Here is an 18,400-nt window from a genome sequence, read left to right as displayed (position 1 = left end):
TTGGTTCATGATTAGTGCAGAGGATTCTGGGAAACTTCTGGAGACAGTGAATAAGGCTCATGATCCCCCATAAGATGCAGCCATAGAGGAGGAAGAGGAGAGGTTTCTGGCCAGAACAGACATGAAGATACATGAATAAAATGTAGCCCAGCAGCATGCAGTCATAACACACAGGAGAAGTGATGACAGGTACTCACAGCTCGGACGTTTCTATGTGTTTCGCCGTCCCTTCAATTGTGTTGCAATATTCTGTGGCAAACTTTGTGATGAGCTGCAGCAAGGTGGCGCTCTTGTCCTCCACTGGCTCACCGTAACTGTTCAGCAGTGACTGGTACTGAGCTGCCAAAACGTTTATCCTGGTTTTCAGCTCCGGCAAACAGTCTCTGATGTGGTGCATGAGGAGCCTGCGGACAGACTGACAGTCAGTGACTGCACAGCATGAAGACAGACAGTCTACACAGCATGAACAGCCTGCAGACAGCGACTACACGATATAAGCAGCCTGCAGACAGACAGTGACTACTCAGAATGAAGACAGTCTACACAGCATGAACAGCCTGCAGACAGACAGTGACTACACAGCATGAACAGCCTGCAGACAGACAGTGACTACACAGCATGAACAGCCTGCAGACAGACAGTGACTACACAGCATGAACAGCCTGCAGACAGACAGTGACTACACGATATAAGCAGCCTGCAGACAGACAGTGACTACTCAGAATGAAGACAGTCTACACAGCATGAACAGCCTGCAGACAGACAGTGACTACACAGCATGAACAGCCTGCAGACAGACAGTGACTACACAGCATGAACAGCCTGCAGACAGACAGTGACTACACAGCATGAACAGCCTGCAGACAGACAGTGACTACACGATATAAGCAGCCTGCAGACAGACAGTGACTACTCAGAATGAAGACAGTCTACGCAGCATGAACAGCCTGCAGACAGACAGTGACTACACAGCATGAACAGCCTGCAGACAGACAGTGACTACACAGCATGAACAGCCTGCAGACAGACAGTGACTACACGATATAAGCAGCCTGCAGACAGACAGTGACTACACGATATAAGCAGCCTGCAGACAGACAGTGACTACTCAGAATGAAGACAGACTACACGGCGTGAGCAGCCCGCGGACAGACTACACGGCGTGAGCAGCCCGCGGACAGACTACACGGCGTGAGCAGCCCGCGGACAGACTACACGGCGTGAGCAGCCCGCGGACAGACTACACGGCGTGAGCAGCCCGCGGACAGACTACACGGCGTGAGCAGCCCGCGGACAGACTACACGCCGTGAGCAGCCTGTGGACAGACAGTGACTACACAGCATAAGCAGCCTTTAAGTAGTAAGTCGTCATCCATCTCTCCTCGCACACATATCCAGGCCAGCAGCGCCCCACATCTCCACCCCCAAATCCTGCGCCCTATCAGAGCCACTCAGCTGACATCACAGCAGCCAATCAGGATAGAGCATCACCTGTTCAGAGTGCGGGCCAGGTACTTGGTCCCACTGCGATTGGCCAGCGAGGGATATTTCTTCTGGAGGAACGCGTACTCGTCCCGGATGGAGTCCGCTACACTCTTCTTATTATTTATATCCAGCTGACTCCTGGAAAGGAAACACATCTCGTTATCACACATAAGATACAGAGCTGACGTGCTATATATATTGCTTTATGGAGAACATCAGAGAGACCTTCAGAAACTGAGTACATGGACAACAACCCAGCTTCTCAGTTTCCAGCACCCCAATAATTCAAGTCAGGCTACATAAGATCATTTCTTACCGATTGACAACCCCAATGATGCCCAGCTTGACTGGAATGACCCTTCCGAGCAGCACGTCCATGGCGTCCGTGCCGGCGTCCATCAGGTCCAGCTTGGTGATCACAGCGAGCGTCCTGCGACCTGACCGGGAGGAGAGGACAGTAATGTGTCTGGAGAAACCGAGATCACCTCTAACAAGGACTGAAAACAAACACAGTGTAGAAACACTCCACCGCACGCTACATGCAGATGCTGGTTTATCCTCGCTGGGGAGTCCAACAAATGACATCAGTAACTGACAAGGCAGCCCCAACACTTACCTCTTGTCAGAGCAGCGACAGTATATCTACACCCACCAAGGGTGTCTAGAACAAAACAGAGGAACTGCACATAGGGTAATAACGTTCAGGTCTAGCTTTCAACACCCAAGTGATTCATAGTACTCAGTGCCACTCCTGCAACCGATCCACATCCCCTTATGTCTAACTGCTCACCAGATCTGTACCACCTCTGCTGTTAGGTGGATATCACACTTGTTAGCTGCAGAAGCCTTCCTTGCAGCACAGTTTCTTACAGTCAGTTCAATCTAAAATATAAATGCTCTCGACATAGGTAATATTGTTAAAACAATGCTTCTTCCAAACAATCCAGTGCCACTTCGTCTTACCACACTCCCAACACCAGAGTAGTTTAAATGCTCACCAGATGTTGCCACCTCTCATATTATAGGTGAAAACTGCGCTTGTGGCAACAACAAAATCTGACCAGGCGACACTTTGCAGAACGTCTTGACCTCTCAGGTCCTAATTTAATTCAATGCACAATATCTCAAATAAAAAAAAAATTCCATAGCGTAAAAACATTGAAACTCCTGCTGCTGGGCGCATTTAGGTTACACTTACGCGTCCAGCCAGGTATTCAGCATGTCACAACACTTGCCGCCTCGATGCCCATCCGTCCAGGGGAATTTCGTGTAGCTCGCGGCGTCCCGCTCGCCTCTCCCCAATAGTGCGTCCGCAGCCTGTGCGCTCCGTGACCGGCCGGTCCTTCCTGCGTGCGTGCGTGGTGGAGCCCCTGATGAGTCCGTTATGAGGACGAAACGCGTAGGGCGGAGCTAACGTCTGACGCCACCACGAAGTGGCACTGGATTGTTTGGAAGAAGCATTGTTTTAACAATATTACCCTATGTCGAGAGCCTTTTTAATTTTAGATTGAACTGACTGTAAGAAACCGTGCTGCAAGGAAGGCTTCTGCGGCTAACAAGTGTGATATCCACCTAACAGCAGAGGTGGTACAGATCTGGTGAGCAGTTAGACATAAGGGGATGTGGATCGGTTTCAGGAGTGGCACTGAGTACTATGAATCACTTGGGTGTTGAAAGCTAGACCTGAACGTTATTACCCTATGTGCAGTTCCTCTGTTTTGTTCTAGACATCCTTAGTGAGCGCAGCAGTTATTTCTGGAAACTTATGAACATTCGACTTTGTTGCAGCGTTCCCTGCGGTGGTAATTAATAGAATTGGACAGCATTTTGAGGACATTGGCACAATTACTTAAAGTGGATCCGAGATGAAAAACTAAAGGTGGCCATACACTTGTCGATTTGCCATCAGATTCGACCAACAGATAGATCCCTCTCTGATCGAATCTGATCAGAGAGGGATCGTATGGCCACCTTTACTGCAAACAGATTGTGAACCGATTTCAGCCTGAAACCGTTCACAATCTGTTGTGGTGGTGGTGCTGCTGCTGCCCCCGCAAACATTACCTGCTCCGCCGGCACGACTCCAGTCCCCCGGTCACCGCTGCTCTGTCTGCGCTCTGGTCTCCAGGTCCGGCATGCCTCACTTCTTCTAGCCCGGCAGGAAGTTTAAACAGTAGAGGGCGCTCTACTGTTTAAACTTTCTGCCGGGCTAGAAGAAGTGAGGCATGCCGGACCTGGAGACCAGAGCGCAGACAGAGCAGCGGTGACCGGGAGACTGGAGTCGCGCCGGCGGAGCAGGTAATGTATGCGGGCTCTATTGCGTCAGTCGTCGGGCACTCGAACGCCGCTAGCGATGCGCTCTTTACCCGCGGGCGATCGACGGTTATTTTCCGCACGGCGCGATCAACGGGATCGGACGAAATGGATCGAAATTCGGCGTGTAGCGTGAACGATTGGCAGCAGATTCGATCCCAGTGATCGAATCTGCTGTCGAAACGGGCACAAATCGGGCCAGTGTATGGCCAGCTTAACTGTAACAAGTAACTTGTCTATATATATCTTATCTAAAGTTTAGATAGCTTACACAGCAAATCTAGCTGCAAACAGCTTTAACCTCCCAGGGGGCAGTGCAGCACTATTTTTTGAAAAAAAAATTTTTAAATCATGTAGCGAGCCTAGGGCTCGCTATACGATAGCCGCTGTACAGCGGCATCCCCCCGCCCGCTTCGATCACCTCCGGCGATCTTTGATCAGGAAATCCCATTCAAAGAACGGGATTTCCTGAAGGGCTTCCCCCGTCGCCATGGCGACGGGGCGGGATGACTTCACCGACGTCATGACGTCTAAGGGAGTCCCGATCCACCCCTCAGCGCTGCCTGGCACTGATTGGCCAGGCAGCGCATGGGGTCTGGGGAACAGCGGCGATCGAGCACGGAGCGGCGGCGATCGGAATGCACACGCAGTTAGCAAAGTGCTAGCTGCATGTTGCACAAAAAAGAGTGAGCAAATCGGCCCAGCAGGGCCTGAGAAATCCTCCTGCACGGCATAGCCCGTGCTCAGAACGGGCTTACCGCCAGGGAGGTTAATAGAATATGATTGATTATTCCTGTGATACGACAGCAGCCATGTTGTTTGTAAACATTACACAGAAGCAGGCTTAGCTGTATCTTGAACATAAAAACCTAATCCCCCTCTCCTCCTTCCCTCTGCCTCTGAAATCTCTGGCTAGTAATACCTCCCCCTCCTCCTGCCCAGACTGAGCTCCCATGAGCACTTGCTACTGTCTGAAAATGCCTTGGCTCTCTGAAAACCTGTGAGCGTGGCTTCTTTAGTTTATAGGGAATTAGAGTATTAAAACAAAAACAACAAAGTATTTGGCTTGAGGAATGCCCTATAAACAAAAGGAAAGGAACACAATTCTGCAATGAGAAAGTTCATCTCGGATCCACTTTAAAGTGTTAGTATATCTACACCCCTTGAAACTTCATCTTAGCTCCAGGGGTGTAGACAAAAGTACCTCGCCATAACTGCACCGCGTGTTTTCGTTGCCGACCGTTAGCAGACTTATCGGTGAATGGGAACATGCGTTCCCAAAGCCAATCACCAGCATCGTTGCCAAAGTGAAAGTAAACACACACACCACTTCCTGTGTACTGTCTGTTCTGATCCATGTTCAGATCGTGCATGAAGAATGTGTAATAGAGGAAGAATCCCCTCAATTCCCCTGCAGAGTACCTGCACATCACTCTTACATGTACCCACAGTCACATTGCCTAGGGCCTGATAGATGTTCTTTTTTTCCGGCCTGTACCTTTTACAAGTACTCTTACCAAGGACTAGTTTTAGTCTATGACTAAAGGGAATAAATATGGCAGTCTGCATATCCTTCTTACGTCAGTTGTCTTTAAAATTCCTAAGCGTTGGCAGTTAAGAGATGAATTTCATGTTATATACTTTCAATCAACAAGATTGTAATATGCAAATTAGAGGATTCGGATGAATCCTAAACTTAGGAGTCGGAGTATTTTGGTACCGACTCCACAGCCCTGGTGTTCACAGTACACAGGAATAAAGTCGGGGGACAGCTAGTGGCCAAAAAGACACCTACATGCATTAAATAAAATTAAATAAACCCATCATTAACGAACCCCTTACCTTACCATTTTGAGAAAAAAAAAAGTTACACAGTGACTTTAGGGACTCAACTTTAATATGTACAGTCAGGTCCATAAATATTGGGACATCAACACAATTCTAAAATTTTTGGCTCTATACACAACCACAATGGAATTGAAATGAAACAAACACGATGTACTTTAACTGCAGACTGTCCGCTTTAATTTGAGGGTATTTACATCCAAATCAGGTGAACGGTGTAGGATTAACAGTTTGCATACTGTATGCGATTCCCACTTGTTAAAGAAAAACCGTAACCAAGAATCGAACGTTTCCCAATCAGTAGCTGATACCCCCTTTCCCGTGAGAAATCTATTTATTTTCTCAAACGGATCATCAGGGGGCTCTTTATGGCTAATCTTGTGGTGAAACCCCTCCCAAACATAATGTCAGCGCCTCACAGCACTGAGGTCCTGACCTCACACTGTGGGGGAGCCTTGTTGCATCGTGGGAAATAACATCTGTTTCCAACTGCCAAAAAAGCAAGCAACATCTCCTTCTACTTACATCACCTGCCAGCAGTAAAAATGTCAACATGTGATAAATGTCAGAATGTAAATTAGGGAGAGGAAAGCTGTTACAATGGGCAAACACTAACTCAATCATTTATACATAATTATTGTGAAAATGAAGAACATTTTTTATTACATTATTTTCACTGGAGTTCCTCTTTAACCACCTGAGGACCACAGTGGTAAACCCCCCTAAAGACCAGGCTGTGTTTTGCATAAATAGGCCACTGCAGCTTTAAGGCCAAGCTGCAGGGCCACACAACACAGCACACAAGTGATTCCCCCCCCCCTTTTTCTCCCCACCAACAGAGCTCCTAAAAGGAGTTTTTTTGTAAGATATCCCATAGTTTTATTTTATATTTAAATCTTTACAAACTAGATTGAATCTTTTGTTGCCTCTGCTTAGTGGCAGCCTATTAAGTATCCCAGAGTTAGAAAAAGGTCATTAGTTCATGTATTTCAGATCCGGCTCTGCTGACGCTATAAATACAGCTGCAGCCGCTCCATTCTGGGAAATACAAATATGCAAAGCAGAGCTAATGTCACAGAAAGAACACAAATTCACTGACCATACTGGAGTAACTGTTTAAAGTGGATCCGAGATGAAAAACTAACTATAACAAGTAACTTGTCTATATATCTTATCTAACGTTTAGATAGATTACACAGCAAATCTAGCTGCAAACAGCTTAAATAGAATATGATTATTTCTTCCTGTGATACGACAGCAGCCATGTTTGTAAACATTACACAGAAGCAAGCTTATCTACATCTTGAGCACTCAGCCTGTGAAAAAAACCTAATCTCTGGCTAGTAACACCTCCCCCTCCTCCTGCCCAGACTGAGCTCCCATGAGCCCTTGCTACTGTCTGAAAATGCCTTGGCTCTCTGAAAACCTGTGGGCGTGGCTTGTTTAGTTTATAGGGAATTAGAGTATTAAAACAAAAGTATTTGGCTTGAGGAATGCCCTATAAACAATAGGAAAGGAACACAATTATGCAATGAGTAAAAGTTCATCTCGGATCCACTTTAATCAGTCTTTATATAGCGGCAACATCTCCCATAGCGCTGTACAGAATACAAAACGCACAGGGCGGCTAAAGGGCAGCTAAACTTGTCACATAGTGATCTGACAATGTGTAAAGACTAACAATATTAATACAGTATAGAAGTATGGTGGCTAGATTTCTGCAATAGAAAGTATCTTAGTAAAGAAGAGACTGGCTCCTTTATGTAGCTAAAATACAGATTTTAGTCTATTTTCATTGGTACTAAGCCCCTCCTCATGTGTCCCAGCATGCAGCAGGGGGTGAGAAACCTTCCACAAGCAGCGTGTCTGCAGTAGCTATATTTCTGAAGCCGTTTTTTTTGGGCACTCACCGTCCGGATCGCTCTCGCGAGCGATCTTCAGCGCTTCGGACGTCGCCATGTCTGTGTTGGCGGCGGTGACCGCTAGGATGATGGAGTTGGGGTTGCAGATGTACCTCAGAATCAGCTCCCTGATCTGCACCTCAATGTCTTTTGGCTGATCCCCGACCGGCACCTGAAGAGAGGAAACACGATCAGAAGCTGGCCAAGGTTCTCCCCCAACAGCCACACACGTTATACAGCAAACAATGACAGATATAACTGCCCAATTACCTCAACACCAGCATCCTAGTCTAATGACCTGCATATCCGTTTCCTAAACAACTTCTGATCAGCTCATTGCCCATGTCCTTCCCGACTCCCCCTTGTGACCACCTCTGTTACTACACCTACATAGAGGTACATCCAACACAGGCTCCTCCCTCCAAGCTATGGGTGTATATAGATGGTGGGGGAGGGGGAAGTAATCCCAGCCCAGGCTCCTCCCTCCAAGCTATGGGTGTATATAGATGGTGGGGGAGGGGAAGTAATCCCAGCTCAGGCTCCTCTCCCACACCCCCTCTTCCTGCATGGCTTAAAGAGAAACTCCGACCAAGAATTGAACTTTATCCCAATCACTAGCTGATACCCCCTTTTACATGAGAAATCTATTCCTTTTCCCAAACAGACCATCAGGGGGCGCTGTATGGCTGATGTGGTGAAAGCCCTCCCACAAGAAAAGTACATACTCCTGGCAGTTTCCTGTCTGTGAACCTTGCTGCATTGTGGGAAATGGCTATTTACAGCTGTTTCCAACCGCCAAAAAAAACCTGCAGCAGCCACATCACCTGCCAGCAGTAAAAATGTCACCATGTAATAAATGTCAGAATGTAAATCAGGGATTTAAAAGATTTTACAATGGGCAAACACTGACTAAATAATTTATACATAATTATTGAAAAAATGAAGCACTTTTTTATTACATTATTTTCACTGGAGTTCCTCTTTAACATCTGCACAGAGCCAAACGCATTGCAGCCCTGGAGAGGGGAATCAGCTGAACTACTTAGCAAACAGTGTGTATATTCAGTAGTCTTAGCCATAATTAGCAAAAGTGCATGCAGTGCTTTCTTGACTGATTGTACCATTGTGATTGGGTAATGTAATTATACACAGGTGGAGATGGGAGCTGGTTTAGGGAGGTTTATCTTTCATTTTTTACTATTGTTTAAAGTGAACCCGGGGTGAAAATAAACTGATGAGAAACAATTATATTTATCCTCCTACTCCTAAAAGGAGTTTTTTCTTTTTTAAGCTATCCCATGGTTTTATTTTATATTTAAACCTTTACAAAGTAGATGGAATGTTTTGTTGCCTCTGCTTAGTGGCAGCCTATTAAGTATCCCAGAGATAGAAAAAAGTCAATACTTCATGTATTTCATCTCCCACTGCCCTCAGAAGTTGTATTCTGCCAGGAAAACTTTTATGGCTGTAATTCGCTTATCAGCGATGCTTACTATATTCCCGATAAGGTAACCACAAGACAGAAGCTGTCACTGCCATGCCTAGAAATGAACTTTTTCAGGCAGCAAAATAAAACAAGTAAAACAGCCTGATTATGTTTTGTACTGTATATACACGTTTATCTCATGTTCCATATCGCCTTGGGTCCACTTTAAATCCGTTTAGCAGCCCTGTGGGGTATAATTTATACGTAAAAGAGTGTAGCCATGACAGTCTGTATTGTAAGGTCAGGAATTTACATATATATATATACATAAGGTCATAACTAATGTTGCAGTATTTGTTCTTTGTCAGACTTCTTTATTGTGGAATCAGCACTGCTCTGCTAGCCTGTACAGGTTTTGTTTGCAGCATGTGGCGTGAGACTCCTGACAATCCTCATCAAGTTTAATTGTACATTTTTATTGCTTATATTGTTAGTGTTCGTTATTGCTGTCTGTGTCACTGCTAAGTGGAGGAATGGTGCTTACTTGTAGCAACTGGCTTTGCGATGTAATGCATATATTTGTTTATGTCATATGAAGTATGTTTTTCCCCAACTCTAGTCAAACTTGTTTTTGTCTGGCTCATCAAGCACTCCCCCATCACTCTTATATTTGCATTTATTGCATGTAGATATTTCCCTTGCATCTATGTATGCCTGCATTTCCTGCATCTATTTGCTCAACTGTCTCCCTCATATTTGCATTCTTGCATGCCCCTTATTTTGCTTGCATTGTTGTGCGCCTGCATTTCTTGCACTTTGTAACCCTGCATGCGGACATTGAACCTTTGCCTGGCTCATCTATGTGTTCACCCATCTTTCTACACTTTGCATGCATATATTTTTGCGTACATTCTTTTGACACAGCATTTCTTGCATCTATGTGCTCAAACTTCTTCCTCATATTTGCGGGTTTTTTTGCATGCACAATTATTTTGCATGCATCTGTTCCGCATGCATGCATTTTTTTTGCACGCATTCTTTTGTGCTTGCATCTTTTAATCCTGCGTCCGGACATTCAACTATTTTCCTTGCATTTGCAGCTCGAGGAAGTCATGGTCTTTGTGTTTTTTTGGGTCCGAGATAGTTTTGCATGATTTCTAGAAATCTGCTATGATTTTTCTCTCAGACAATTGATAGCTCTGCCCCAGAGAACATTACATAGAGGGGGACATTTATCAAGAGTGTCTGAGACAAAATATTTGTAAGTTTTTAGAAATCCGTGCAGAACTGTCTCAGACACCGTAAGAAATCACTAAATAGTGCAGATTCCTTCTAAAACTGATGTAAAATAGGAGGAGTTAGGGAGGTCTCTCAGACAGTGCAGAGTGTGAGGGAAATTGCTGTTGCTGTGGCAACCAATACATCTTCTGCATTTATACAGAAAAGAGAAGTTATAATAGCATAAATATATTATTTACAGTTGATTATTTTATGTTAACTGACAAGATGTAATGTAAATAAGTATATAATATAAATGTATTAGAACTGAAACAGTGGACCAATGCCCAGCACTGGAAGGGTTAAAGAGGTACTTCAGCCTAAACATACTGTCATTAAGTTACATTAGTTATGTTAATTAGAATAGGTAATATAATCTCTTAAGGCCCATACACACGTCGGATTTTAACGAACGACCCGTCGTTTGAACGTTCCGTCGTTCGGACGTTTCCGCGTCAAATCCGACGTGTGTACAGACTATCGTTCGGGTGATAAGACTGGTTACCAGCGATCCGCCCGGCGGATCGTTGGTAACCAGTCTTATCACCCGAACGATAGTCTGTACACACGTCGGATTTGACGTGCGAACGACTGAACGACGGAACGTTCAAACGACGGGTCGTTCAGAAAAATCCGACGTGTGTATGGGCCTTTACCCACACTGTTTTAAAAGAACTGGCAAATGATTGATTTCATGACGGCAGCCATCTTTTTGGGTGAAAGGAGGTGACAGGGAGCATGAGACACAGTTCCAACTGTCCTGTGTGCTGATTACCCCTCCCAGTTGCTAGGCAACATGAACAACATAGGAAATCCCATTATGCTTTGCACAGCATCAGGGAAAATCTGCCCGGCAGTTTTCTTTGATGGGTGGAGCTTAGGTAAAAATGCAGCTAAAAATTATGCTTTGGTAAGAAAACCAAAGTTCTGATGCTGTGAAACGGTTAAAGAAACACCAAGCCTTTTCAGTTCTGCTGAGTAGATTTTTAGTTCAGGAGGTTCACTTTTTTAAGCTGCAACAGTTTAGGTATGAATTTGCACTTTTCTTAACCGTAGTGCAGTTCTAGAAATTCATGCTTAACTGTAGCTATTAAAAGGACCACTACCCCGAAACACTTAGTTTTTAATCACCCCATAGTAGTTACAGCAATGATACAGAAGCTTCAGTGTGTACTTATTTTCATTTTCTTACATGTACCTGTAAATATTCACATATCACTACATCCTCCTGCAGCGTCAGCCCAGGCACTAAACGCTGACGGACTTCTGCAAGTAGAAATACAGCATAGGGGAAGCCTCTTAAGGTAAATCCCTCCCCCCCTTCCACCTCCCTTCGCCCTGCTCGCCATAAACACAGCCTGTGAAAACTCACACTGTCACCTTTGATCATCATGCATGGTTACTTCAAAAGGACCCTCTCACTCTACCCTGCAGGCATTTGAGGAGACATCGCTCCCCCCTGTAGACTGCTGTGGAATGAGATGCTCTTCTGCACCATGCGATCGCCGCTGTCCTGCTTTTGGCTGGGCAATAAGTCCCTCTCCCTGTCAGTGTAATCACCGCAAATGAGCAGTGGTGATTACAATGACAAGGAGAGTGACTTATTGCCCAGCCATAAGCAGGACAGCGGCGATTTGGATTGGATTTGGTAACCATGCTGGATGATCAGAGGTGACAGCGTGAGTTTTCACAGGCTGGTTTTATGGCGAGCAGGGCGGAGGGAGGGGGGAAGGGGGGGGGGTTAAACCATCAGTTTACCTGAAGAGGCTTCCCCTATGCTATATTTCTACTGACGTAGTGATATATGAATATTTAAAGGTACATGTAAGAAAATGAAAATAAGTACACACTGATGCTTCTGTATCATTGCTGTAACTACTATGGGGGTGGTTCAAAACTAAGTGTTTCGCAGTAGTGGTCTTTTAAGTAGAATTTAGGAATGTTCTTATCGTGCAGAACTGTTCCTCCTGCTGGTTAGAACAGTTTAAGAAGACAAAACTGTCGGTAATGCTTTGATAAGTCTGGCCCTAGTATCTGTGTGATGTGGTCTGTGGCTAGCAGAAGTGGCTGCAGTATTCAATGTCAGTGGGCCCCAGGAGTCAGCACAGGGGTTCATAGACCACAGCTCGCTTAGGTACCTTTGTCATCCCCGGCAAGTCCACCAGTGTCAGGTTCACCACATTAGGAGAGAAGATCTTCAGATGGATGGGCTCAGCACTAATGCCCTGCAGAGGGGGAAACACATGTAAACATGAACACACATTCACTTTTGGAGGCTACCATAGAGGAGGCAAAAGGGGTGGGGGCAGGCAGGGGGTAGGAAGAGGGAAGGGGGAGAGATGGGGAGGAGGGAGAGAAAGGGGAGGATGTAAGAAGTAGAGGCGGAGCCTCAAGGGGTCATGTGACCGCAGATATTACTTGGAAGGGCTAGGCAGGCACTCTGTGGACAAGTTTAATTCCAAACTAATGCTAGGTACACAAATCGGTTGATTTGCCGTTCGCTTGATTTTCAGGTCGATTTCCCACTAGATTCTCTTATCTTTTATCAATTTCCATTCACTTCTATGAGAAATCGACCAGAAAAACAATCGAAAATAATATCGGACACGGACATGGCGGAAATTATCTATCGAACCATCTAACACAAAATTGTATGGTGTGTACCTAGCATAAAGTTTTGCTGAGCCTAGAGTAGAATTTTTGGACTGATGACAGGTGTAATACTTCTGAGCGTATTACTTATTCACCGCCAACAAACAGTGACCATATTCTCGACTTTATACGGCCCATAGAGTATAATATAGGAATGAGTTTTGTAGATATGGGAACACATATGGTACTTCTCCGAGAGTATTTACTTCTCAGGCTGTCATAGCAACGATGTAAACTAATTTTCTGATAAAAGAACATTGCGTTCTCTTAATAAACCAGATGTGGACACGATAGAAGCTGAAGATCATTATCTGATTGCAGAGTGGGAAGCACAGCCTCATGTAACAGGAAATCTCAGAAAAATTATCAGATTAATGAGGGCCATTAGGCGGATGATACAAAACGACTGAAGTTACTTGAACGCCAAAAAAGTAAGATAGTGTAAATGTAGAAAAAAAAAAAAACCACAGGCCACACCCCAACCTGTACGAGTTACTTCCTGCTCAACACCACAGGTCCCACCTCGACTACAAGACATTACTTCCTGCCCGTGTCACTTTCTGCATAACACCGCAGGCCACACCCCAAACAAGACATTACTTCAGACCCGTGTCACTTCCTGTATTCTGTCAATTGTTATCAAATGACCTCACAGTGGTTTTAGGAACTGCTAAACATATAAAAAAATGATTCATTCAGTATGTAGTCTAGAGATTTCTCCTATTTCTGTGAAACGATAACACCGAAAGAGAGAATAAGGAGAAGTCTGCTGTAGACATCGTCTGCCTGACATTTCCTTACTCATACAGAGCAGCTTCTCCAGTTCTAATGAGGTAGGAGCTCCCCAGACAGACAATCTGCTTCCACGTAACTGACACCATTATGCTGATGTCAGGTAAGCGTGCAGATGAAGAGTCAATAAGTCCTGCCTTTTGGGAGGGTTGTCATTGGCTGCCGACGTGCTTGAGAGGAAGTAATACTCTGCGGAGTGACAATTACTGATTAATACACAACACGTCTCAGTACCATTCAGCTTACTTTATTGATTCCGGAGATTCTTTCCGTTTCATTTTCAATTTCTTGACGGATTTCATCAAAGTCTGTGTAGATCTGAGAAAAGAAGGAGAGTTACACAAGGCTCACCTCACTGAATACAACAATGAGATGCTGACAACCAATCACTACATTCACTAGGCCACCATACAGACATCACATGAGGCTCACAGTCACCACTACATATCGGGTATCCATGCCTGCCATACGAGTCGTACAAACCATACGCTAGATAAAGCTCTATGCCCTCAATTCACAAAGACCTGTTCAGTAAAAATGTCATATTCAGTAAACTACCTCATGTTTTAAAATGTCCATTTAGACCACTGAGTTGGTCTATACCTGCGGTGAGTGGCATACAAAGGGTGTTGGTGGTGGCCTATCTCTATATGAAGAATAGTAGGCATTACAATATTGGATGTATTGACTTGATGAAGACCAGCCTCATATTTGGACTTTTATGAATAAGGTTTTAAAAATATTTTTAGCGTATTCATGTGCCTATTCCATGTAATGTATTATTTTTAGTACCCAATTAGGATTTGTGTTATCCACCGTGAGCGCTACCTCTTAAAGAGACACTGAAGCGAAAAAAAAATATATGATATAATGAATTGGTTGTGTACTATGAATAATTACTAGAAGATTAGCAGCAAAGAAAATACTCATATTTTTTATTTTCAGGTATATAGTGTTTTTTCTAACATTGCAATATGTGCAGATTACACAACACTCAGCATTCAAAATGAGTCTTTCAGAGCAGTCTGTGAACTAATGACCTCTCCTCTAGCAGAGAAAAAGTAAACAGTTCAATTACAGTTGAGATAATAAAAGTCAGATAACAGCCCTCTGCACCAGAGCTTAATGGCTTGTTTGCATAGAGATAACAACTGGAGTTTCTCAACTCTTCCTGTACTGGAAACAATTACACTGATGTATCTGATCTTAATGTTTTTTTTCTTAGCTGTACTACACATACAAATCAGAATATCATCATTTTTTTTCGCTTCAGTGTCTCTTTAGGTGTGTACCTCATGTTTTAAACATTTTTTTTAATTTTCTAAGTATTCACTGAGATTTTCCATCAGTGGCGAACACTACAAATCCAGCGCAGGAGATTTGGGCGCAGCGGGCGTCAACATAGACTGTAATAGGAATTACGGCTTTAGCGGTGCACAGTGAGTAACTTCGGAGCCGTCGGAAGATTGAGCTGAAGTAACTTTTAAAACACTAATTCGTCCGCCAGAAATAGCTGGAAGCCGAATTACATAATCACCCACCATCCACGTGGACCTGGAGGGGGAATAGTAACGCCGCCGGGACTTGTGCAGGAGCAGGGTGAGCCATATAGCGGCTGTATCCTGCGCCCAAGTCTCCCGGCGGCGTATTCATAGGTACGCATTAGTGGGGCTATGTTCACCGTGGGAGGCTGCGTTGTCGGATAGCAGGAGCGCAACGGATCTGGACAGTGGCACAGTATCTTCTGTCGGGTACAGTGAAGCAGTTAATGACAAGTATGCTTCAATGTACAGGTAACCCACACGGTTCAGCGATATTGCCAGGGCTGAGGAGACTGAGTCAGAGCAATTTTTAGGTACCTAGAGTTGGAGGTTTTATAAATGGAGGAGTCAGATGATTTTTGTACCAACTCCACAGCCCTGGTAAGTATTAGACGAAGGGAGTTGAGGAGTCGGAAAAATTTGGGGTACCAGGAGTCGGAGGTTCCATATACAGTACTAAGGAGTCAGTCAGATGATTTTGATATCGCACTGCATGCAACACACCTACACCTGGTGCATTGTGAACGTCGCAAAGATGTTTCATTGCGGGAAGCCATGCTACAAAGTGTCTTGTTAGGTTGCAACACACGACTGTGGCCCAAGTGTTTGAATTCAGGTGAATTCACTGCCTTTAGCTGCCCGTGCAAAAGAGGCCTTAATGATCCCACGTGGAGATGCACGGACGTGATCCCGCGGCGATATGCGCGGAAATGATCCCCCAACGGTATTTATTATTATTATCATAACATCCGCGGGGGACAGTCCCGCGCCGACATCCGCGGGGGACAGTCCCACGCCGACGTCCCCGGGGACAATCCCACGCCGACGTCCCCGGGGACAATCCCACGCCGACGTCCCCGGGGACAATCCCACGCCGACGTCCGCGGGGACAATCCCACGCCGACGTCCGCGGGGACAATCCCACGCCGACGTCCGCGGGGACAATCCCACGCCGACGTCCGCGGGGACAATCCCACGCCGACGTCCGCGGGGACAATCCCACGCCGACGCCCGCGGGGACAATCCCACGCCGACGCCCGCGGGGACAATCCCACGCCGACGTCCGCGGGGACAATCCCACGCCGACGTCCGCGGGGACAATACCACGCCGACGTCCGCGGGGACAATACCACGCCGACCTCCCCGGGGACAATACCACGCCCACATCCGCCGGGACAATCCCATGCCCACATCCCCGGGGACAATCCCACGCCAACATCCGCCGGGACAATCCCATGCCCACATCCGCTGGGACAATCCCACGCCCGCTGGGACAATCCCACGCCCACATCCGCTGGGACAATCCCACGCCCACATCCGCTGGGACAATCCCACGCCCACATCCGCTGGGACAATCCCACGCCCACATCCGCCGGGACAATCCCACGCCCGCTGGGACAATCCCACGCCCGCTGGGACAATCCCACGCCCACATCCGCTGGGACAATCCCACGCCCGCTGGGACAATCCCACGCCCACATCCGCTGGGACAATCCCACGCCCACATCCGCCGGGACAATCCCACGCCCACATCCGCCGGGACAATCCCACGCCCACATCCGCCGGGACAATCCCACGCCCACATCCGCTGGGACAATCCCACGCCAATACCCTATGGAAATCCCTCACGAGCGATGAACAACGCCTGCACACATGGCTTTAGTATAGAGAGGGCCGGTGGCGTGGAACGATATAGGCGAGTGTTTGTCACTAGTTGGGCATCTCTAGAGGATATTGGCATTGCTGCGCTCATGTATGAAGAGGAGCGCAGGGGTCTGCTCGTGGCACCGGTGGGGGCTTGAAGTACATTCCCTCTTTAATAAGGATCTGTTTTTTGTTGCAGGATTCACCTTGGAAACACTTTAAAGATATTGCATATAGAAGGTGGAAAGTATAACTACAGATACCCGTTTGTGTGGGTTATACCCCTGCTTGTTACAGAGGGCGTGGCTATGTGACCTCATCCAGTACTGGCTCATGCACCATTGTTTTTAATTTTATTGTAGTATCCCATGCAGTTTAGTTAGGAGGGGGGCAGATGAGAGGGAATATCCTGCACGCTGGTGCCCCCTGCTGGTCATATAGCCATTGTCTATATGCAACTGAAGCCCTCTCCAACTGACTGGCTGACTTGCTCAGCTTCTGCTTGATTAATCACTGCAAGCTAGATGTATTATGTGTGCATTTCTCATTGGCTTATAAGCAGCCTGCAGGCTTTATGGCTTTATAAAGCAGCAGAGAACTGTTTGGGAGTGAGTTTCTCCATTTGTGTGTTTGGTAAACTCATCCAGTACTGACATGCACAGACAAGGGCTCTGGCAGGAAGATGGGAGATTCTGGGAATTATATACTGCATAGAACTGTTACTATGGCTATGAAGACACACAATCTGGCCCACAGTCAAAATATTACTATACAGCAACACTCAATACTGACAAGCAATGAGCAACCACAGCAGATAATGATGTCCAATCCACCCACCTTGTTTTTAGTGTGCAGAAATTTCCCCCATTCATCAGCTTCGACCCCTGAAAGAAACGGAAAGCAGGAGAGTTATCCTGATCAGTAAAACAATCCCAGCAGCGCAGAGGATTATCAGCCAGACGATGTGCACCGAATGTCATGTGATCACAGTGACGGCAGCAGCGCAAGAAGCCACAACGACCAGCTTACCTTCCGACAGATCATCTGCAGTGACAGTGCTACACTGAATACCCTCCTCCTGCTCTGCTGGTGTAACTGCCTCAAGCCAACACACCCTGACCTCGTCAGGTGACAGCTTACTGTGAGGAGAGGTGATTTTTCAGGTGACCGTTTAGAGCCTGTTTCCGCTAACCGCTGCGCGCGGCGGCACTTCCTGGTCTGCAGGTACGCAGACGAATGCCAGAAGCCGTGCCATGCACGGCAACGCGATTCGCTGCCTCCCGTACGGAATCGGATGGCAATGTCGGCCGAATTGCTAGGGCAAATGATTCGAGCGGTGGTGCCATTATTTCCTATGGCAGAGTTTCCCTGTGCAATTCGCCAGCAGGGGAACTCGGATTCAGCCTGGTTTCTGCCCTAGTGGAAAAGGGGCCTTACTGTGAGGTGAGGTGATTTTTCAGTTGACCGTTTTCTGTGAGGAGAGGTGATTTTTTTCAGGGGACCGTTTTCTGTGAGGAGAGGTG

General features: G+C 46.3%; 1 protein-coding gene across 3 annotated transcripts in view; it reads right to left on the bottom strand.

Annotated features, from left to right (window-relative positions):
* Positions 1-18,400, bottom strand: part of DNM1L (dynamin 1 like) — a 64,968-nt gene that overhangs the window by 23,864 nt on the left and 22,704 nt on the right. For all 3 annotated transcript variants that reach the window (XM_068278253.1, XM_068278254.1, XM_068278255.1), the window contains exons 3-9: positions 17,715-17,761; positions 13,939-14,010; positions 12,387-12,473; positions 7,554-7,716; positions 1,802-1,922; positions 1,492-1,623; positions 198-404 (exon numbers count right to left, since the gene is read on the bottom strand). In XM_068278253.1, the coding sequence (XP_068134354.1) occupies positions 198-404; positions 1,492-1,623; positions 1,802-1,922; positions 7,554-7,716; positions 12,387-12,473; positions 13,939-14,010; positions 17,715-17,761 (829 nt within the window). The remainder of the gene's footprint in view (positions 1-197; positions 405-1,491; positions 1,624-1,801; positions 1,923-7,553; positions 7,717-12,386; positions 12,474-13,938; positions 14,011-17,714; positions 17,762-18,400) is intronic.

Source organism: Hyperolius riggenbachi, chromosome 3 (genome assembly GCF_040937935.1).
Source record: "Hyperolius riggenbachi isolate aHypRig1 chromosome 3, aHypRig1.pri, whole genome shotgun sequence".
NCBI classification, from domain to species: domain Eukaryota; kingdom Metazoa; phylum Chordata; class Amphibia; order Anura; family Hyperoliidae; genus Hyperolius; species Hyperolius riggenbachi.
This window is presented reverse-complemented; position numbering and strand designations above follow the sequence as displayed.